Below are 23,781 nucleotides of genomic sequence, written 5' to 3'. Positions count from 1 at the left end.
GTGGGAGGGTCGGTAACCAGAGGACACAGATTTAAGATAATTGGCAAAAGAACCAGAGGGGAGCTGAGGAGATTTTTTTTCTGCAACGAGTTGTTATAATCTAGAATGCACTTCCTGAAAGGATAGTGGAAGCAGATTCAATAGTAACTTTCAAAAGGGAACTGGGACTTGAAAAGGAAACATTTGCAGGGCTCTGGGGAAAGAGCAGAGGAATGGGACTAATTGGATAGCTCTTTCAAAGAGCTGGCACAGGCACAATGGGCTGAATGGCCTCCTTATGTGCTGTATGATTCTATGAAATTTAAACAATATTCATGGCCATGACAGTGTAGATATTTAAAAATACAGAAAGAGATGTTAAAATAAGAGGCATGTAACAGGGGTCAAGAAATATTTCAAGGCTTGTCCGTGAGACAAAAAATGAAACTGAGGCAGGGTGTCGAAGGTTAAGAGTTCACCTGACTGACTGGTGGAGCCGTGTTGTAAATACATTTGTGACGATATTCTCAGCGCATCCCTAACAGAGGAAATTGCCATAACTGCTTCCACATTGTCACCTCACCTAGTGACCAGAGGAATTCTTAATCTGACAAAAGTAAATGCTCCTCAAGAGAGTTCCCCTTGGGCCGCATTTGTCTCTGTAAATTGAGGAACATGTCATGTATTTTATTTTTGGGCCAGATCTCTGATGGTCAGCTTAGATTGAAACTGCCCACACCAGGCCTTGGCTTTCTTGATTTGACTTTTGTTCCATAGCTGCCATACACAAACCTGCTGTCTCTCTCTCTCTCTCTCTCGCTCTCCCTCTCCCTCTCTTCCTTCAGCCCACTCCCTCAGGTCCAGTGGCGGAAGTTGGAGGGAAGCTTGCCAAGCAGTGCCGAGCTGCTCACCTTCAACTCGGTCCTGAGGCTAACAAACATTCAGCCTGAGGACGAAGGGACTTATGAGTGTGAAGCAAGAAACTCCAAAGCAAGGGACCGCGTTGAGGGACGGCTCACTGTACATGGTAAGGGAACCCATCCACTGGATGGCAGCAATAATCTGTTTCTGAAACTGAGGAGCTGCTTTTCCAAGGAAGTTATGCTCAAACTTTATAAATCACTGGTTGCGCCTTCGCTGCAGTATTGTGTCCAATTATGGGCACTACACTTTAGGAGGGATGTCAAGGCTTTGGAGAGGGTACAGAGAAGATTTACTACAATGGTACCAGGGATAAGGAACTTCAGTTGTGTGGAAAGATTGGAGAAGCTGGGGTTGTTCTCCTTGGAACTGAGAAGGTTAAGGAAGATTTAATGGAGGTGTTCAAAATTATGATCGGTTTTGATGGAGTAAATAAGGAGAAACGGTTTCTGCTGGCATGAGAGTCTGTAACCAGAGAGCACAGATTTAAGATAATTGGCAAAAGAACCAGAGGGGAGATGAGGAGGATTTTTTTACGCAGCAAGTTGTTATGCTGCACTGCCAAAAGGGAGTTGTATATATACTTGAAAAGGAAAGATTTGCAGGGCTATGGGGAAAGAGCAGGGCGGGGGTTCGGACTAATTGGACAGCTCTTTCAAAGAGCCAGCACAGGCACGATGGACTGAATGGCTTCCTTATGTGTTGTGTGATTCTATGATTCTATCAGTGATGTGGTAAGGCCGTAAGGGACCAGTAGTGTTTCCCAGAATAAGAGCGAGAGAATTCCTCTTATATGTAGATGTTCCTCACTGCCTCATAATGTGGCTCAGCCTGTTAAGATGCATGTCACAAGCCTAGGAACAGTTGACAGAACCCTACCAATGCCACGACAGCTTCCATTACATTGGATTCCTGAAAGGCCTTTTGACCTGTTTCGTTGTCCTGTTGCGTAGTTAAGAAAACCTTAAGGGACAATCTTAACCCTGCCCATTCAGTGGAAACCGGGCGACCGAGGCAGTTAAAATCACCTGTTGGACTCAGCTGCCAATGCCCCACACCAATCCCACAGGTTCTGATGTTAAACTGCTCCTCTGCGCAGGCGAGAGAGACACCCACTGGAAACTGCCGTTAGCCATCTTTAAATATGCAAATCGGCCTCTGATTATAATTTTGATGCACCTGCTCAGTATTTTCAATTTCCTTTTTGTCTGTTTTTAATAAATTGCACAGATGACATGCTCTTGTGATATTGTTACAATCCATTATACATGTTCAGTGATTACAGAGATGTAATGAGCTGAAAGTCCAGTGACAATGATTTATTTCCTTGTTAGAAACATTACAATGTTTTCATCCCAAATTAGATGGGAAAGTTCATCAATCGTACTTCATTTGCGTCGATCACCAGCTTCAGAGTAGGGGGCGCTCACTCTTCCCAAGCCCAGGAGAGGAGAGTGGGCAGGATAGTGGCAAGGCAAGATGAATCCTGCTCTTTTGGGCTGGTTTTCCTCAGCCACATTCCCTGTGTGCACCAGTTCCAGAAGCATTAGGAATTTATATTAGATTAAGATTAGAAACCCCATCACTTGCTCTCTGCCCCATAACGGCTTGGTGCGTGTTCATTGAGGCACTCCCCCCCTGGCGCGGGTAGGAACCACCCCCCCCACCCCCGGTCATAATGGGCAAGACCATTTATTCCATATAAGTAACATGAGAATAACACTGCAACACTCTCCCCCACCTTCCCTCCCCCCCCAGCCATCCCACATCACTTTCTAGGGATTCTGCCTGGTAGACCCCTGCCCCAAAGATCGCCCAAGGAAACTGGGCAGTAGAGAATGCTGGGTGCCCCTTCAGACGGGTGAATCGTGGAGGAGCAGCCGGCGGCCTCCTGGGACTCGGGAAGATTTTTACCTTCCTTGGATGCAGCAGGGCTGCTTTGTGAGGCTGGCTGAGAGGCCATCTGGCGCACGACTTGCCTCCCTCAATTCGGTGCGAGCACTGATTGCCAGGAGGCTGCGCCAGGAGTACAGCCAGCTTCAGCAGAGGTCAAGGTGGGCGCTTGTGAAAAGCACACTGTCCAGCTTAGACTGGGGTGAAGCTTGGGGGTGTAGGAAAATTGGAGCTGGATTCTCCAGTCTGCTGTGCATGCCCGCTTGCTTCCCTCCACCCTCCGTGCTCCCTACACTCTGGAATTTCCTAATTAAACTCCTTCCGCCTTTGCTACATTTCTTCCCACCTTCAGAGCCCTCCTTAAACCTACCTCTTTGACCACACCTTTGGTCTTACCCCAACTCCTCAGTGTCCCAGCCTTGTCATTTGTGGCGTGGTACATTCTGCTATGTCTCGCTCCAGGGACTTGAGCACAAAATCTAGGTTGACACTCCCAGTGCAGTACTGAAGGAGTGCTGCACTGTCAGAGGTGCCGCCTTTCAAATGAGACATTAAACCGAGGCCCTGTCTGATGTAAAAGATCCCACGGCATTATTCAAAGAAGAGCAGGGGCGTTCTCCTGGTGCCCTGGTCAATATTTATCCCTCAACCAACACCTAAAACAGATTATTTGGTCATTATCACATTGGTGTTTTGGGCACAAATTGGCTGCAGCGTTTCCCTACATCACAGTGTATAGTGACTACACATCAAAAGTACTTAATTGGTTATAAGGCGCTTTGGGACGTCCTGAGGTCATGAAAGACACTGTAGAAATGTAAGCCTGTCTATCAGTGTTGATGTGAAGTGAAAGGGTCCTCGCATCAAAGCTAGAGTTATCGTGTAAATGCTCACTATGATTCCGTGGACAGCGTCAAGCATTTACGACAAGTGGCAGTGTAGCTTTAAAAAAAATCAGGTTTTATAGGTTCGACTTCAGAAAAAAAAGCCTTAAATGTTGACATTTATGGAGGTTCATTATCTCCAACAGAAATTGTCAAGCCTTTGCTTCTCTGAGAGGGAATTATGTGAACATTTACTTACAGCAGAGAATTTCAGATGCAATTAGGTTGGAGAAAGGGGGCCTGCTCTTTGAACGACCTTTCTAGAAGTTGCTCCTTGCTGTTTTCATTCATTAGTGGATTTTATGCTGTTGCTTTGGTGATTTAACAGCAAATTGAACAGAGAGCATTTCAGATAGAAGTGTCAGAAAGGTGCTAGTTATTGGCTTTCAATCTGTAATTTTCTCTCTGCCCTTTCATGGTGATTCATATTAAAAAAAATATTTTCTTCTGGCTTTCTTCACACAGTTGGACAGCCCTGAAAGTTGAAGGCTTTTATAATTATGTTCCTTTGATTTTTTTTTGACTTCTCATTCTCACCCCTGTTGGGTACCTTCCAGCTGGCCGGTGAAGACTGACTTCCTTTCAACAGCAGGCTAGCAAAATTCATCCTTTGAGGTCTCTTGTATAAACCTAGAAGGGATAGGAAACCATGCCAAGCTGTCATTTTACCCAATTTATGTAAAAGCACGCACCTCTAGAGGCGGGCAAAGGAGAGAGCTGGGTAAGTTTGGGGAAAGAAGTGATTGAGGGGCATGAGAAGTAAAGCATGGTATTGTTTTGAACTTCAGATGACCATAGTCTTCTTTCCTAGGCCTGTACATTCCTGCGTTGGAAGAGTTGCCATGACAATTCTTAGGGTTGAAATTGTTTAATTGAGCTCTTTGTGATATTTACATAGAATTACATAGAATGTACAGCAAAGAAATAGGCCATTCAGCCCAACTGGTCTGTGCCACTGTATAGGCTCCACTCACGCCCCCTCCCATCCTACTTCATCTAACCCTATCTGCATATCTTTCTCTTCCTTTCTCCCTCCTGTACTTATCTAGCTTCCCCTTAAAGGCACCTGTGCTATTCACCTCAACTACTCCTTGTGGTAGTGAGTTCCACATTCTAACCACTTCATGGGTAAAGAAGTTTCTCCTGAATTTCCTGTTGGATTTATTAGTGACTATCTTACATTTATAGCCCCTAGTTTTGGACTCCCCACAAGTGGAAACATCTTCTCTATGTCTCCCATATCAAACCCCTTCATAATTTTAAATACCTCTATCAGGTCACCCCTCAGCCTTCTCTTTTCTAGAGAAAATAACCCCAGCCTGCTCAGTTCTGGTATCATCCTTGTAAATCTTTTTTGCACCTTCTCCAATGCCTCTATATCCTTTTTGTAATATGGAGACCAGAACTGTGCGCAGTACTAGCTTACAATAACCCCTCCAGTGTCCTTGCGTTGAATTTGTCTTTTGTGTACAAATTAATCTCCTGGAACTAAAGCAACTCTCAGTGTTACTGCTCCCAGTAGCTCATTGATCAGCTGGTGTTGGTGAAGAGTTCACGAGGGCAGATGCAGTTATATCATTCTGTCCGAGGCTGGGCAGAGTAAGACAAATGGTTCTGGGGACAGTAGGTGGAGATGTTAGTAGAGCAGGCCTCCCACACGAGGTGTTCTCTGATGTGGTGCGCACAGACTGGGCAGATAGTACAGAATTTTGTTCTCAACTTTTGACTTCACATCTCCCTGGCAAGCCTAAGGAGACCACACAGTTTGGTGAGTGTCAGTTATTGGCGTACGTTTCTCTCTATTTTTAGATGCAGTGCTGTGTCAGTTCTCTATTCTTAAAATCAGAGGCAGAAATTTCCCTTGGGCCTGCAGACCCAGATCAAAGGATAGTTCAGCTGAAGGAAGCCCTTCAGCCCATTTGATCTCATCCTTCCAGAATACCAACCCTAACATCTCCCCATTGCAGCACTTAACTGCTTCTCAATTGAGACCATGGATTCAACCACGCTTCTTGGCAACACATGGCAGCCGTTGATCACCCTCTGTGTAAAGACATACTTCCAAATTTCTCTCCTACGTTTGTCCTTCACAACCCTGAACTTGTGCCCCCTTGTCCTGCTGCTTTGTATATCTGAACGTCTTGTTGCGAGTTTACTTTATCGAAATGATATCTTATTTACCCCCGTGAAGTCCCCCTGAGACATCTGATTTCAAAGCTGAAGAGCCCTAGCGTATCTAGTTCTTCCTCCAAGCTCACCCTTTAATACCCTGGATCAGTCGTATTCCTTTGCTCTGCATGGGTGCTGCATGTCAGAAGTTGCTGCAGAAGGGAGCCCTTTTCTGTGAGCTTGGGACCGAGTCACATTGTTGGAGCAGGGTGGAAGTTGCTTCACTCTGTGCCAAATATGCTAATTAAACCTGGAAGTGCTCGATAGTGACACTGAAATGGAAACATGTGCCGGTGCTCAGCACCACTATCCCTTACCTTGAGCTCAAAACTTCCATAAAACAATTATAATTTGGCCCTTGGATTTAGCGTTGAATGTTAAATTACTAACTTAATTAGATTTTCGTGTGCCACAGCATATCATTTCTTTTCACATCACAAAGTGCTATCCGATCTGATATTAAATCAACCTCCGCTTCCCCTTCAAGTACTCACATGCTTCTTTGAACCCGATGGGCTCTGTAAGTGGCTTTAAAGAGCTTTAATTGAGCCAGTGTGGTCTTCCGCCCAACAGCAGATCAATTGTCTCACAGCTGCTTAGCAGTGAAGGGATTAGAGTTTGGAATCCTAACGCGTGTTAAGGAAAGCTGAGGCTGCGATCAAACATTTTCTTGCATTTAATCCTTGGCAGAGCACAGAAACATTTCTGGCTCAAAATAGAACTCTTTCCTTGGAGAACATTTTGAATTAAAATGTGTGTTTGTGATTAAGTGCACTTCTGTAATTTTACAGATTTGCAGAAAACTGTATTTTGTACACGTCCGGATGCCTGAAACGTGACTGCGATGGAAACAGAAAAAAAAAGCACTGCGTTCAGAAACACTGTGTTCAAAGGCACTGCATTGAAAAGCATTGTGTTTTGCACATGATCTCATGATGGAGGCTGAAGCATGAATCACAGAACCTTACAGCACAGAAGGAGGTCATTCGGCCCTTCGTGCCTGTGCCAGCTCTTTGAAAGTGCTGTCCAAATAGTCCCACTCCCCTGCTCTTTCCCCATAGCCCTAGAAATTTTTCCTTTTCAAGTATTTATCCAATTTCCTTTTAGAAGTTATTATTGAATCTGCTTCCACCACCCTTTCAGGCAGTGCATTCCAGATCATCATAATATGCTGCGTAAAAAAAATTCTCATCTCCCCCCTGGTTCTTTTGCCAATTATCTTAGATCTGTGTCCTCTGGTTACCGACCCTCCTGCCAGTGGAAATAGTTTATCCTTATTTACTCATGATATAATGAACAGTATGATCCTTGAGAATATGAATTTGGAGAGACCGACATTTTATTACGAGGTGTAGATAGGACTATACTTTAGAATTTGGGATGGGTTAGGGAGACCCTTAGAGCATAGGGCTGAGGGATAGACATCCTCCTTTGGGGAGGAGACTGCCTTCTCCGTGAACCTAATCCGCTCCAATATTGTGACAGCTGGGCCCCTCCAGGAATGCAAAAGAGCACTTGTAAAAATTTGTCTCTTTCTTCCCTTTTTTTAGCATTTGTTAAGTTAATCTGGACGAGAGGATACAGAGATACTTAAAGGAACATAGGAATTGGTAGACGAAAAGACCAAGGACCATCTAGTTCGCCTTCAACCATCCTAATAGTCTCATCACACAATGATAATGGAGTTGTTGACTAATCATAGCAATCAGTCTCTATCAATTAGTCGACACAGACTCAGACATGAGGCCTGGAAAACCCCCACTGACGGAGAGCTTTGGGAACCAGAGGTCCAAAGTCGCCAGTTCCTTCCGAGCCTGCTACAATTACCACATGTAAAGAAATGGTTATAGTTATATTTTTAGAATCATCCCATGCTCTGAGCGCATGCCAGGGTCTCAGCCAATGCAGCAAATTCAAAGGTTAAAAAAGCAAGCGAGAGACTGGAATGAAGAAAGCATGGAGGCTGGCAAACGCACAGAAAGGAAGAGGCAGAAGCTGACCGAGGCAGAAAGAGATACAGATTTAATGACAGGCATATATAGAAGGTAGGATTTATACATACAGAAGAGGGAAGGACAGACTTAGGGAAAGGAGAACAGAATGAGAAAGACTCACTTAAAGAGATGCTAATGAGACAAAGTGTCTCAGCACAGAGAGAGATCCGGAGGGAGACAGATTGGAAAACAAACAGGATAAAGAACAACAGTTGCAGAAAGAGAGATTAATGCAGTGGGACAAAAACATAAAATGGTGGAAATACTCAGCAAGTCAGGCAGCAGCTGTTGAGCAAGAAACAGCTAACGTTTCAGATCGATGATTTTGCATCAGAACTGATGAAATGTTAACTCTGTTTCTTTCTGCACAGGTGCCGCCTGACTTGCTGAGTGTTTCCAGCATTTCCTGTGTTTATTTCAGATTTCCAGCACCCGCAGTATTTTGCTTTTGATTTAATGCAGTGGGAGATAAGCATACTGAATGTCAGATAGGTTTAGATGTTGAAATGCTGTAAACTAAAGCCCGTTCCCAAAGTGACAGAATATTTAACGATTGTGTAGTTCAGTGTACTTGGAGCAGCTGAATTACCATTGAGGTACTCTGAACATGCTCAGCTCTGCAGGTGGAAGTGTTGTTGAGCTTAATGTCACCCAGAAAATAAATAACAAGTCATGAAAAAATACAAATTATAATCTCAGTCGTCACTTATGTAAACAACAACAACAGCAGCTAGTATTTATATAGCACCTTTAACGTAGTAAAACGTCTCAAGGCACTTCACAGGAGCGTTATCAAGCAAAATTTGACCCCGAACCACATTAGGAGCTATTAGGACAGGAAAGAGGTAGGTTTTAAGGAGCGTCTTAAGGGAGGAGAGCGAGGTAGAGAGCCAAAGAGGTTTAGGGAGGGAATTCCAGAGTTTAGGGCCTAGGCAGCTGGAGATACGGCAGCCAATGGTGGAGTGATGAAAATCAGGGATGCGCAAGAGGCCAGAATTGGAGGAACACAGAGATCTCGGAGGGTTGTAGGGCTGCAGGAGGTTACAGAGATAGGGAGGGGCGAGGCCATGGAGGGATTTGAAAACAAGGATGACAATTTTAAAATCGAGATGTCCCGGACCAGAAGCCAATATAGATCAGCGAGCACAGGGGTGGTGGGAGAACGGGACCTGGTGCGAGTTAGGATAAGGGCAGCAGAGTTCTGGATGAGTAAACTCCATCTTGTTGAAATAAAAAATAGCAATTAAAAAGTGCTTTTATCAGATGCAATAATGACCAATTGAACATTGCTTTAGAAAACATGAGATCATTCATTCTTCAAGTTATCTATGTGGAATTCAGGGATCTTCAGAATAATAAAGGACAATCGTGGTTCATCTGGCTGGTCCTAAGCTTCAAATATTACCATATTATGGCATTGCCGGAATTTCCCCCGGAGCACTCATGATCGGCCATTGGAATTATGGCGGAAATCCCGTTTACGCGGCTTATCCCGGGTTTCCGCCAATCTCCCACCAAAGTTACAGCAGCCGATGGGCAGGGACCCTGATGGAATTGCTGACCTATGTCTCTCGCAGGGCTCAATCACTTCTTTCAGTGGAAAACCTGTCCAGCTCACACTTGAATTTTACTTCCACACTCTATGACACATCCTCCATCCGCTGCGTGATATCCAAACCGGCTGGTCATCAGCCCAGTTCCGGGCTGGAGTCTTTGCCTCCTGTTGACAGAATTTCTGGCAATGTCCAACAATATTACGGATCTTGGCTCTCTGTTAATGGAGAATAAAGGTGAAGCTTCATTGACTGACGTTGAAGGTCAGACAGGATAGGTTCAGGTGAGGGCAGTCATTTTGCCTATTCTCCCACAGAAACCTACAGTTGGCCACCCACTCCCCCTGTCCCCCCAGTAACAGCACCTACCTGTCTCTTGAATGATTCGAGAGTTTTTTTGGCACTGAATGTTGCTCCTTCTCACATGGCTCCAGTTACACCTAAGGAAGCAAAGTGAAGAACCAGTCAGAACTAATATATACAAAAGCAAAATATTGCAGATGCTCAAAATCTGATATATAAACAGAAAATGCTGGAAACACTCAGCAGGTCATGCAGCATCTGCGGAGAGAGAAACATAGAGTTAATGGCTCCGATATTTATGGGGAGGCAAGGAGGGAGCGGGGGAACGCGGTTGTGGGAGGAAAATCCCAGAGACCGCTATCATTTTTAAAATTCCGTTTCCCACCCGGCAGCAAGCCAGATGGACAGGCTGGCTGGCGGAAAAGCCAGCGGTGGAAGGCTGCTGCAGGGCAGCGTTGGGGACGTTCCCCATCAATCGGGAAAGATCGGGCTGTGTTGGAGGGGAATTGGAGCACAGCAATCGGGAGGGGGGCAAAGATCAGGGTGTGTTAGAGGGGAATTTTAGCACAGCAATCGGGAAGGGGGCAAAGATCGGGGGTTGGTGGCGGGGGGCTCGGCTGACCGCAGCAGAGAGGAGAGGCCACGATCGGCAGAAGCTTTGCTTGAGGGGCCGGGGAGAGCACTCCTGCTCCTCCTGGCTCACAAGCAGTGCTGTAAAAAGCACTTAGCTGCTTGATCCAGCTGCTCCCGTCTCCATTTCGTTGCAAGTTTCCCAAGCCCTAGGAAATCCGGCCGACACTGTGGGAGCCTGATTTAAATAATATAATGAGGTGTCCCGCCTCTCGAGAGTGAGCAACAGACATGCCACGCAACCCATTGCCGTAAAAATGGCCGCAGGCGCATAGGGGGCGCGAGACAGGATTTTAAATTTTTAACCCCCCGAATCCCCTCCCGCCTGTCGTGGCGGGGAGGGTGGGTTTAATATTGACCCCAACATTTCAGGTCGATGTATCAGAATTGGAAGTTGTTAGAGATGAGCAGCTTTTAAACAAGTGCAGAGCCAGGGGAAAGGGGGCAAGAAAAGAAGAAAAGGGAAATTTTCTGATAGGGTGGAGGACAGGAGTGATTAAATGATAAAAGTAATGATGGTGCAAGACAAAAGGAGGTGATAATGGGACAAGTATAGGAACAAAAGATGCGTCCAGAGGAGGTGTAAGTGGTTGCAGCAGAATTGCAGAGAATTAATACATATATATATATATATATATATATATAAATGACATATATATAAAAAATGACAGTGTGTTATATATGTCCAACATAATGTCATTTTTTGTTTGTCTTTTTCAGTTTGATAGATATAAGTGAAATTGTTCAATGTATTCGTTTTAACATAGCTTCCCTCTCTTTCCAGCTCATCCTTACTGGATCCAGGCAATTAATGACACCATACGAGACATCGGCAGTGAACTGATCTGGCCCTGTGAAGCAGGAGGCAAACCCCAGCCCACCTACAGATGGTTCAGGAACGGAGAAGTAGTATATGGGGTATGAACCTTTTCTTGCATTCTCGCAGTGGGTTTCAAAGGTTGCAGCTGTGCGATCACTTGTACACAATAGAAAGATGAGAAATGAATTTGTCTGTGGATCCCTAGCACATTGTGTGAATGCCGTTAAATGGAAATGGTGTGTTTATGTTTCTCTAGCTCTGTTGCAGCTCTCGAGAAGTCCTTTATCCTCTTGTTTAGTCTGTATGAATGTCCCGAGCATATAGTCAACGATTTAGTTTATTCGCAAGTATAAATATTTGCCTCTTTCTTTCTCCAGGTCCTTGATGTGAAAGCGATAAGCTCTTCAGTGCATTGCTGAGAATAATCAAAAGCTCTGTGATGCTTTAAATTGAATGTTGCGAAGTTCCTTTTTTTAGCGACGTGTTTGTTTCAACTGTACCTAGGGCCGATTCCGAGTAAATAGAGGGGAGCTGCGAATTTCTCGATTGACCCTGGAGGATTCCGGAATGTACCAGTGTCTGACGGAGAACAAACACGGATCCCTGTATTCCAATGCTGAGCTGAAAGTTTTGGGTTGGTATTCCGAATGAAGTACAACACTGAGTTCAGTACAAATTTTTATTTTTGTTAGATAAGAGTATCGAAGGATATGGTGCTAAGGCGGGTCAATGGAGTTGAGGTACAGATCAGCCATGATCTGATTAAATGGCGGAGGAGGCCCGAGGGGCCGAATGGCCTACTCCTGCTCTTATGTGCAGTTCATGGAGTGGGGCCGGTGCCACCCAGTGTTTTCTGGTCTGTGGACCCCCCTCACTGTGATTAAAAACTAACTCGAGGGTATTTGGAGGGAAAGTAAAATCGGAGGAGGGGGAAAGAAAGGTTTTGCAAAGAAAAAGCTTTCTTTCAATTCCAAAAGGTTCTGGTTTTCTCATCCTGTTCCATGCTTCCCTTCAGCTTTGGCACCAGACTTCAGGCTGAACCCGGTAAAGAAGAAGCTCTTGGGGGCCAGGGGAGGCAAAGCGATAATCGAGTGCAAACCCAAGGCTGCTCCCAAACCAACCTTCTTGTGGAGTAAGGGGACCGAGCTTCTCAAGAGTAGTTCAAGGTCAGTAAAAGGATCCACGTTCAAATGTGATGAGCCACATGTCATGTGACCTCCAGATCTGAGCCTCGGTACGGCGTGGGCAACATGTTTACCGCGTAATTCAGCTAAACTGGGCATCTTGCGATCTTCTCAACTCAAGCAATTGTATTTCAGCCAATGGCTCCTTTGAATTAGAAATGGCGAGTGCTAGAAATACACAGTGTGCGAAAAGATAAGTGGGGGGGAGGGGGGTCGAAATTTGTCTTGGGCAGAAGTGGGCGGTGTGGTATTGGCTGCCCGTTCTACTCCCCGCACGATATTCTGTTCCACTGACTTCAATAGAATTGAATATCAAGCGGGGAGTAGAACGGGTGAACGATGTGATACCGCCTGACTAAGACAAACTTTGACCCCAAGGTTAACGTTACGTTCGAGACACGGGCTGGGGGGTTTCCGCTGGTCAACCTGCGATTTTTTTTTTTATATCTGTTTGTTTTAATGGAAGGAAAATCAGGGACTGGTGAGCACAAGAACCCGTTTACAGGGCTGAGCAAATCAAGAAGCGGGTGGGAGAGAGTGTTTTCGGACTTTCATTTTTTTTTGACAAGCTGGAAACAGGTGATAAAAATGTCGGTTGATGTGCGTAGATTATTTCACTCAGACTGCGGAAACAAGTGAACAAGACAGCAGGCGCATAAAACAGTTCCAAAATAGAGAGGAACACCTTGGACTGTGAATGGGAGAAAGTGACAGGCCAGTGGGGCAAAGGTAAACCAGACCTGGTTTCTGAAGTGAGAAAACAGAAAATGCTGGAAACACTCGGCAGGTCAGGCAGCATCTGCGGAGAGTGAAACTGAGTTAACGTTTCAGGTCGATGACCCTTCATCAGAACTGGAAGATGTTAGAGATGAACAGCTTTTAAGCAAGTGCAGAGCCAGGGGAAAGAGGGTGCAGGAAAAGAACAAAAGGGAAAGGGTGGAGGGCGGGAGTGATTAAATGACAACAGGGATGATGGTTCAAGGCAAAAGGAGGTAATAATGAGACAAGTATAGGAACAAAAGATGGGTCCAGAGGAGCTGTAAATGGTTACAGCAAAATAACAGAGGAGGAGTGAAGCATGGAAAATCTAGCAAATAAGAGAAGGCTCCCTTGGGCCAGGAATGTGGCGGAAGAAAGGCAGGTAGACCCCAGGGTTGTGGACCACCCCGCCAGCCCTGTACTGGCCTCTGAAGAGCTGCTTTTGAATATTTCTCTGTGTGTCTCCCTCAGCTTTTCTATCCAGTAAGCCATGTGTACTGAGTGGGACACAGAATTCAAGAGCTTTAGTGCGATGCTCCGATCAACTGCATGACGACGGACGTTTCTGTCGATTGATGTCAGTTGCTAGGAAACGTGTTGATTCTTCATGTAATGTGGACACTGCGGTTATACAGAAGTAGTAATCACAGTCCTGACCCAGCCTGCTGGTTGGAAAGCTCCATGTTATTTTTGATGGAATAGAAAATACTGCTTCGCTTCACATAAAATAATGCGCGTCAGTTTCGTCGAAGCAAATGTGTAAATTTAATTTTGGTCAACACCACTGAATCACGGCAATGATTTTTGCTGCAGTGCTGACATGGTCATGTTCTATTCATAAGAACCTCATCTGATTGGCATCTTTCAGCCACAACAACCCCTACTGGCTTCAGCATTGGAGCTCTTACTGTCAGTGACTGCTCCGTCTATTGCGTCATTGCCTAGTCTTCTGAAAAGCTGACTCGTTTACATCACCTTTTAACGAGCAGGGAGTCCTGCACATTACAAACTCTCTTAGCAAAGAAAATCACTGCAGCTTTGGTTCATATTTTCCACAGCCAAGAGGGCTAGTATTGCTGTGGCAATGCATACGATTCTCTGTCTTTACCTCCTTCCCCATGAAGCTGCCCTTTATTCACTGCCTCCCCATGGAGGTAAAGGACTCGACATGTGAAGGACTGTAGGCCACAACTTAAGCCCTTGCTCTGTGGAGTTTCTTAAAAATATTGATAGTGCTTACAATAAATGAAGGGATCCTATCGTTGCACACTTACTGTAAAATTTCTGTGTAACGCTTAATCATACCCAAATTTATTCTAGCTTATGTAAATTTCCATTACTTGCCTTCAAGTGGCTGACTCTAACGTATGACCCTAGTGCTCCCACGCTGCCTCCTAGCTCAGTTCTGTACCTGCCTTCTCCACTTACTTCCCATTGGCTGATTCCAACACATCACCTGAGTCTGCACTCTCCCTATTGCACACCTGCTCTCTCTTGCTCTCTCTCTCTCGTTCTCTCTCTCTCTCTCTCCCCCTTTCTCTCTTTCCTCACTCTTACTCACTCACATTCTCTCTGTTCGTCTCTCTATCTTTTTTCTTTCTCGGACTCTCTACTTCTCTCTATCTCTCTCTACTTCTCTCTCTCTCTGTCTCTCTCTCCACCTCTATCTTTACTTCTCATTCTATCTCTCATCTCCCTCCCCCTCTGTATATATCTTTTTTCTCTCTCTCTATCTCTTTCTGTCTCTCTATCTCTATCTCTCTCTATTATTCTCTCTCTCTCTCTTTTTCTCTTTCTCTCTTACTCTCTCTTTCTCTGTCTGTCTCTCTCGAACTCGATGCCTGGACAGCCTCTTGGTAAAACCAGGCCTCTTGTTTGAGCCGACCATGGCTTCCTGCAGGAGGCCTATTGTTCAAGCCGTCACGCAGCATCCTTACATCAGAAAAGAACCTACCATATTAATCAAGGCCACTGAATTATAGTTTCATTTTAGATACGGATGGAATTAGAATCTGAAAATCCAGTGACAATACTGTGCAATCAAGTATACTTTCACTCAATCACCGTGCATTAGTTAGTGTCTCTGATAGTATATATTCTGTGTTATGTTGTCCACAACAGCGCACCCTCCGATTTACCATGAACAACACCACAAGTCATCTGCTTCATTATAAAAATCCATGTCCTCCAAATTCCACTAAGAAATGCCATGGAGGTGAAGTGTGTGTGTGTGTTTTTGTGTGTGTGTGTTTTTGTGTGTGTGTGTGTGTGTGTGTGTGTGTGTGCACACATATCAAAAAGTAAGCCCTGACCTACAGTTAGAAATAAAAATGGATACGGGTTCTCGATTATAAATTTGTTTTAAGCTGCTGGTCTCGCCAGTTCTAATGAATGGCACAGATTTTTTAATGAACTGAAAATGTTTATTAAATGCCACCAGTGATTGCAGAAATCAATCATCTCTCTTGTAAAATGCATTAACCACGCACAAGCCAAGCTGTTTCACCTTCAGCTGCAGTGCACCTCACAAGCCTGGTGAGCCCCTGATGCCAAGCCACTCCAACCATCCTTGCTCCTATGATACTGCTGACCCTTTACAGGGCCTGCTTATTGGTGAAGGCAGCGCATGACATTTTGAGATTTCCTCTCCAATCTTGCCGCTCTGAATTGAGGTGGAGCAGCAGGTTTGTGTTGAACCCCAGTCCTCATTTGGAAAGTGAGTGGTCAGAAAGCAGGGCATTCCAGCAGAGAGGCAAAGTCGCTGGCACCCATCCACTCATGGGCACAGCCGCCAAGCACAAATTTTACTTTTGTATTTGCGCACCCGGACCTGCGTTGACGAGGTTTCCCTGAGACGAGGACTGTATGCCTTCAGGAAGGAGGGAAGGGAGAAAATTGGTGGAAAGAAAGAGGGAGAGGGATATCACTAGTAAAAAAAAAACACTCTGGTACTGCAGCCTGCATAGTTCATATTGATAATCCAAATCTCAAGGCCTGAAAGCGATGCTAGCGAACATTGGTGTCATCGCCCCAGTAAACCTGAATTTCCTGTGCAGCAATAGGCTTAGTGTAAAAATGACCCAATCCTAAAAACGCCACGGATTGGGTCACCTCCTTGATGAATTCTCCAAAAGGGATGCTGGATGATTTTTTTTCTTTCTAATTTGCCATGTGCTCTCCATTTGTCGTAGGATATCCATTTGGGCCAACGGCACTCTGGAGATTCGAGGTCTGACTGACGCTGATGAAGGCAGCTACACCTGTTTTGCAGAGAACGACAGAGGAAAGGCAAACAGCACTGGCACTCTTTCAGTGACAGGTAGGAGGCTGAAGCTTTGCCACACAACCCTTTGCACTTACTCAGCCTAGTGGTATTTTCAACTAAACACTTCAGACCCCATTTTAAAAAAAATTGTTTCTGGATATCTTTGCCTGAAAAATGCGTTATTCCCTTATCTGATAGTTTGCAAAATATCACTGTGTCACCTACAAGGTCCCCTTGAGCGAGTTACCAGCTGAAGGGGTAGACTGTCACAAGGGTGAACCCTTTGGCTCCTGGGAGATCTTGGCAACCTGCTACTTTCTGATACATAACTCGAACACAAAATCAAACAGGAGCAGAAATATCTTGAAACTCTTGGAGACCTGGGAGTGATTAATAAGCAACAATCTAACGAAGAGTTTGAGGTGAACCACAAGAGCAAAGATTGGAGTGTTTGTTTATGTTGACAACTCAAACCCCCAAGACCTGGAAATGACACCTGCTATTGTTGGTGCATCTAACCACCACTACTTGTTTTCCCTCATCTTTTCTCCTGCTCTTTCCATCCATGGTTCTGGGCTTTGTCCATTCACCTAGATTTCTCAATTAAAACAGTTTTTAAAAAAAAACAAATACATGTGCTGGCCTTCGGTGACTCCGGTCCCCCACCAATGTTGTTGACTCTTAACTGCATTCTAAAGTGGCCAAACAAGCCGCTCAGTTGTATCGAACCGTTGTTGCAGCAGTTCAAGTAGAAGGCCCACCACCACCTACTCAGAGCAACTCGGGATGGGCAATAAATGCTGACCTGGCCAGCAACACCCACATCCCCAGAATGAATAAAAAAAAGATGCTGACTGTCTGTTTGCAGCATTTTCTGGTTTTAGTTCAGATTTCCAGCATTCAGTCTTTGTTTTTCTCCTATTAATACCATGGTAGTCTTCTGTGCAGTAAACTGCTATCAGACACTTAGGAGAAAATGACTGTCTGGCATAGCTCCTGGTGTAAATAAGTGTAAACAAAAAAATCCAAGGCCACGTCCATACGCATTTAGAGACAATGAAGTAAGTGTTTCTCTTGCAAACCTTTTGCTGCACAGTAAGGTGCATATGGTATGATTCAAAGGGCCTGCAGTGACCTTTGGAAAAATGGGCAGTCACATCAAATAGTAAGCGTAATTCAAGTAGAGAAATGTCACACTGAAGCTATGGACGTAACCGCCAAACTTAGAATCGTAGAATAATAGAATGGTTACAGCACAGAAGGAGGCCATTTGGCCCATCGAGCCCGTGCCGGCTCTTTGTAAGAGCAATCCAGTTAGTCCCATTCCCCCGCTCTTTTCCCGTAGCCCTGCAAATTTTTTCCCTTCAAGTATTTATCCCATTTATTTTTGAAAGTCATGATTGAATCTGCTTCCACCACCCTTTCAGGCAGTGCATTCCAGATCATAACTACTCGCTGCGTAAAAAAGTTTTTCCTCATGTCGCCTTTGGTTCTTTTGCCAATCACGTTAAATCTGTGTTCTCTGGTTCTCGACATTTCCGCCAATGGGAACAGTTTCTCTTTATTTACTTTGTCTGAACCCTTCATGATTTTGAACACTTCTCTCAAATCTTATCTTAACCTTCTCTGCTGTAAGGAGAACAACCCCAGCTTCTCCAGTCTGTCCACGTAACTGAAATCCCTCATCCCTGGAACCATTCTAGTAAATCTCTTCTCCACCCTCTCTAAGGCCTTCAAATTCTTCCTAAAGTGCAGTGCCTAGAATTGGACACAGTACTCCAGTTGTGGCTGAACAAGTGTTTTATAAAGGTTCAGCATAACTTCCTTGCTTTTGTACTCTATGCCTCTATTTATAAAGCCCAGGACCGGGTATGTTTTTTTAACCACTTTCTCAACCTGTTCTGCCACCTTCAAAGATTTATGCACATATACCCCCAGGTCTCTCTGTTCCTGCCCCCCCCCCCCTTTATGTCCTCTTGAAGTCTATTACTATCCTCCCCACTGTTTACCACACTTCCAGGTTTTGTGTCATCTGCAAATTTCGAAATTGTGCCCTGTACACCCAAGTCATTAGGCCGGAACTTGCTCCGACCGGCGTGGCAAGGCTCTCCGCACACCCTGCGGACGAAAAGTACGAAGATACTTACTGCGTGGCCCACGACGTCCACTTGCTCCATTTTGAATTCTTCTCCAGTGGTGCGCTCCAGGATCAGCGTAGGCCCTCATGCACACGCATAGACAGTGGGAATGGAAGCCCCATCCACGAGCAGGCAAGTAAAACTCATTCATTTAAAGTGACATTCCCTATGTTAGTCGAAATAAAAATTTAACATACCTTACTATAAGAAGGCAAGGAAATTATTTATAATGTACTGAAACATACAGAAGTTAAAAGTTTTTAAAAAAAATAACAGTTTTATTTTTTAATACTTTTTTAATGATCAAAAACCATTATAATAAGAATAATTAGAAATTCCACATTTTTAAAATTTAATTTTTTGTTGTTTTGCAGTCATTATAAGTCACTGCGCTTTTAAAAAGTAGCGTAGGGCTGGTATTTTCAAGCGTTCCTTCTTGTGGTGTATCTTCATTCCAGCTGGGCAAATGGGTAAGTTTACGGATGTTTGCAGATTGTATTGACTGTAGTGTAGGTGGCCCTTTAATTCGTAACTGTCAAAACACCATTGAACCAATCGGAGCAAGTTCGCAATTTTGCTGACAAGCCTGTTAGGTGGCACTTTATCCTGAAAGTCCATTTACACAACATCAGCTGCATTGCCCTCATCAACCCTCTCTGTTACCTCATCAAAAAACTCAATCAAGTTAGTTAAACACAATTTACCTTTAACAAATCCGTGCTGGCTTTCCTTTATTAATCCACGCTTGTCCAAGTGACTGTTAATTCCGTCCAGGATTATCGTTTCTAAAAGCTCCCCCACCACCGAGGTTAAACTGACAGGCCTGGTTGCCGGGTTTATCCTTACACCCTTTTTTAAACAAGGGTGGAACATTTGCAGTTCTCCAGTCCTCTGGCACCACTCCCATATCTAAGGAGGATTGGAAGATTACGGCCAGTACCTCCGTAATTTCCCTCAGCAACCGAGGTTACATCCCATCCGGACCGGGTGACGTATCTACTTTAATTACAGCTAGCCTTTCTAGTACCTCCTCTTTATCAATTTTTAGCCCATCCAGTATATCAACTCTTTTACTTTCTTCTACTGTATCCTCTTTTACTGTGATTTTGGTAGCATCTTCTTCCTAGGTAAAGACAGATGCGAAGTGCTCATTTAATACCTCAGCCATGTCCTGTGCCTCCATGTGTAGATCTCCTTTTTGGCCCCTCCTCTTACTCCCCGTTTACTGTTTATATGCCTATAGAAGACTTTTGGATTCCCTTTTATGTTGGCCGCCAGTCTATTCTCATATTCTCTCTTTGCCCCTCTTGTTTCCTTTTTCACTTCTCCTCTGTACTTTCTATATTCAGCCTGGTTCTCACTTGTATTGTCAACTTGACATCTGTCATACGTCCCCTTTTTCTGCTTCATCTTGCTCTCTATCTCTTTCATCATCCAGGGAGCTCTGGCTTTAGTTGCCCTTTCCCCCTTGTGGGAATGTACCCAGACTTTACCCAAACCATCTCCTCTTTAAAGGCCGCCCATTGTTCGATTACAGTTTTGCCTGCCAATCTTTGATTCCAGTTTACCCGGGCCAGATCCATCCTCAACCCACTGAAATTGGCCCTCCTCCAATTAAGTATTTTTACTTTAGGTTGCTGCTTGTCCTTTTCCATAACTAATCTAAGCCTTATGATACTATGATCACTGTTCCCTAAATGTTCCCCCACTGACACTTGCTCCACTTGACCCACTTCATTCCCCAGAACCAGATCCAGCAATGCCTCCTTCCTCGATGGACCGGAAATGTATTTATCAAGAAAGTTCCCCTGGACGCACTTCAAAAATTCCTCCCCCTCTTTGCCCTTTGCACTATTACTATCCCTGTCTATATTAGGATAGTTGAAGTCCCCCATTATCACTACTCTATAGTTCTTGCACCTCTCTGTAATTCCCCTGCACATTTGCTCCTCGATATCCTTCCCACTAGTTGATGGCCTATAGAATACACCCAGTAGTGTAATGGCGCCTCTATTGTTTCTTAACTCTAAACAAATAGATTCTGTCTTTGACCCCTCAAGGACATCCTCTCTCTCCAGCACTGCAATATTCTCCTTAATCAATACTGCCACCGCCCCCACCTTCCTTTTTTTCTTTCCCTATCTTTCCTGAACACCTTGTATCCAGGAATATTTAGTACCCAATCCTGCCCTTTTTTGAGCCAGGTCTCCATTAACGCCACTACATCATATTCCGATGCGGCTATTTGCGCCTGCAGCTCACCAACCTTATTTACCACGCTTCGTGCATTTACACACATGCACTGTAAACCTGTCTTAGACCTTCTCGTATTCTCTCTCTGTCTGATCCCACCTAATACTGTACTATTTCTTACTCTAGTGCTATCTGTCTCTCCCAATCCTTTGTGCACCTTGTTTCTCCTTTCTAATGCTACATCCTGCCAATAAGTTTAAACCCTCCTCCACAGCACTAGTGAACCTCCCCACAATAGTAACCACTGTGTTCCGATGTTGAGATTGTCCCCACACTAGACTTCATTACCTATCTCCGCCCCTGCCTCAGCTCATCTGCTCCTGAAACCCTCATCCATGCCTTTGTTACCTCTAGACTTGACCGCTCCAATGCTCTCCTGGCTGGCCTCCCACCTTCCACCCTCCATAAACTGGAGCTCATCCAAAACTCTGCTACCCGAATACTAACTCGCACCCAGTCCCGTTCACCCAATGCCACTGTGCTCGCTGACCTATATTGGCTCCCGGTCGGCAACGCCTCAATTTTAAAATTCTCTTCCTTGTTTTCAAATCCCTCCATGGCCTTGCCCCTCCCTATCTCTGTCACCTCCTCCAGCCCTACAACATTAGAACATAAGAAGTAGGAGCAGGAGTAGGCCACACGGCCCTTCAAGCCTGCACCGCCATTCAGTAAGATCATGGCTGATCTTCGACCTCAACTTTCCAGCCCAATCCCCATATCCCTTGATTCCCCTAGAGTCCAAAAATCTATCGATCTCAGCCTTGAATATACTCAATGACTCAGCTTCCACAGCCCTCTGGGGTAGAGAATTCCAAAGATCAGAACCCTCTGAGTGAAGAAATTCATCCTCATCTTAGTCTCAAATGGCCGACCCCTTATCCTGAGACTATGCCCTCTAGTTCTAGACTCTACAGCCAGGGGAAACAACCTCTCAGCATCTACCCTATCAAGCCCCCTCAGAATCTTATATGTTTCAATGAGATCACCTCTCATTCTTCTAAACTCCCGAGAGTATAGGCCCATTCTACTCAATCTCTCCTCGTAGAACAACCCTCTCATCCCAGGAATCAATCTGGTGAACCTTTGTTGCACCACCTCTAAGGCAAGTATTTCTCTCCTTAGATAAGGAGACCAAACCTGTACTCAGTACTCCAGATGAGGTCTCATCAAAGCCCTGTACAGCTGTAGTAAGACTTCCTTATTCTTGTACTCTAACCCGCTCTTGCAATATAGGCCAACATACCATTTGCCTTCCTAATTGCTTGCTGTACCTATGAACTTTTTGTGTTTCTTGTATGAGGACACCCAAGTCTCTCTGGACACCAACATTTAAAAAATATTCTGTTTTTCTATTCTTCCTGCCAAAGTGAATAACCTCACATTTCCCCACATTATGCTCCATCTGCCACCTTCTTGCCCACTCACTTAATCTGTCTATATCCCTTTGCAGACTCTTTGGGTTCGATTTCAAAAGTAAAAAACATGTGTGTTAGGGGCGGGGGAACCATTGAAAATTGCTCCAACCCACCCATTTCTGGTTTTCACCAGGGCGGGCGGCCAACCCACTCCCAGGAGGCAGATCGGGCATTAAAACCTATCAAGGAGGCTTCAGGCCTCCAGTTTTAACTCATTCCCGATTTTAACCCCGAGGGGCTGGGATTCCCGGGCCTTCTGTTTTATGTGAAAGGAGGCGAGAAGGCCCGAGACTGCAGGTAAGTGCCTAGAAAGGCAGAGCTTGTGGGCCTGGAGGAGCAGGAGTGCTTCCCCCAGGCCTAAGAAATTACCTGCACCGACCACCCCCCCCCCCCAACCCCGGATTGTGGACCCCTAACTCCGACACCAACCCCGACCCCCTGACCCGATCCTCCAACCACAACCCCGATTCCCCGACCCTCCCCCTCGACGATCGCGGACCCCCGATCTCAACTCCCCCCCCCACTGACCCCCAATCCCAGCCCCCAAGACTCGTGACCCCCATGCCCACATGTGCCCATCTATGCCCCTTGCCCACCTATGCCTCCCCATGCAAACAAAGACTTACCTGCAGACGTCCTCTCCCTGGCTGGTGTCCTGTCCGACTGAGACCAGCCTGTCAATTGGACGGGAAACCAACAAAAAATAAATAAAAGATGTCCTTACGTTAAAATCATAAGGACGTCTGGGAAACCTATATTAATGGGTTTCCCGACCTCAAATTGACCCCCCGCCCCTCTTCCCGGCTCCGTTTCAAAATTGAGCTCTTTGTGTCCTCCTCATAGCTTACTTTCCCACCTAGCTTTGTAATGTCAGCAAACTTGGACACATTACACTCATTCCCTTCATCTAAGTCATTAATATAGATTGTAAATAGCTGAGGCCCAAGCACTGATCCTTGCGGCACCCCACTAGTTACAGCCTGCCAACCTGAAAATGACCGTTTATCCTTACTCTCTGTTTTCTGTCCATTAACCAATCCTGTTTCTATGCTAATATATTAACCCTAACCTCATGAGCCCTTATCTTCTGTAATAATCTTTTATGTGGCACCTTATCGAATGCCTTTTGAAAATCCAGATATATTACATCCGCAGATTCCTCTTTATCTACCCTGTTAGTTACATCCTCAAAGAACTCTAATAAATTTATTAAACACGATTTCCCTTTCATAAAACCATGTTGACTCTGCCTAATCATATTATGATTTTCTAAGTGCCCTGTTACCACTTCCTTAATGATGGATTGCAGCATTTTCCCGATGACTGATTTCAGGCTGACTGGCCTGTAGCTCCCTGTTTTTTCTCTTCCTCCGAGATCTCTCTGCTCCTCCAATTCTGGCCTCTTGTACATCCCCGATTTTAATCGCTCGCCATTGGCGGCCATACCATCAGCTACCTAAGCCCTAAGCTCTGAAATTCCCTCCCTAAACCTCTCCGCCTCTCTGCCTGTCTTTCCTCCTTTAAGACGGTCCTTAAAATCTAGCTCTTTGGTCAAGCTTTTGGTCACCTGTCCTAATATGTGGTTCTGTGTCAAATTTTTTATTGATTCCCGTGAAGCGCC

At 45.0% G+C, this 23,781-nt stretch overlaps 1 protein-coding gene across 1 annotated transcript in view; it reads left to right on the top strand.

Moving 5' to 3' along the window:
* Positions 1–23,781, top strand: part of cntn1b (contactin 1b) — a 373,705-nt gene that overhangs the window by 41,086 nt on the left and 308,838 nt on the right. Inside the window, exons 7-11 of the mRNA XM_067999885.1 lie at positions 825–1,006; positions 11,111–11,232; positions 11,651–11,780; positions 12,162–12,312; positions 16,281–16,408. Of these exons, the coding sequence (XP_067855986.1) occupies positions 825–1,006; positions 11,111–11,232; positions 11,651–11,780; positions 12,162–12,312; positions 16,281–16,408 (713 nt within the window). The remainder of the gene's footprint in view (positions 1–824; positions 1,007–11,110; positions 11,233–11,650; positions 11,781–12,161; positions 12,313–16,280; positions 16,409–23,781) is intronic.

Source organism: Heptranchias perlo, chromosome 18, assembly GCF_035084215.1.
Source record: "Heptranchias perlo isolate sHepPer1 chromosome 18, sHepPer1.hap1, whole genome shotgun sequence".
NCBI lineage: Eukaryota > Metazoa > Chordata > Chondrichthyes > Hexanchiformes > Hexanchidae > Heptranchias > Heptranchias perlo.
This window is presented reverse-complemented; position numbering and strand designations above follow the sequence as displayed.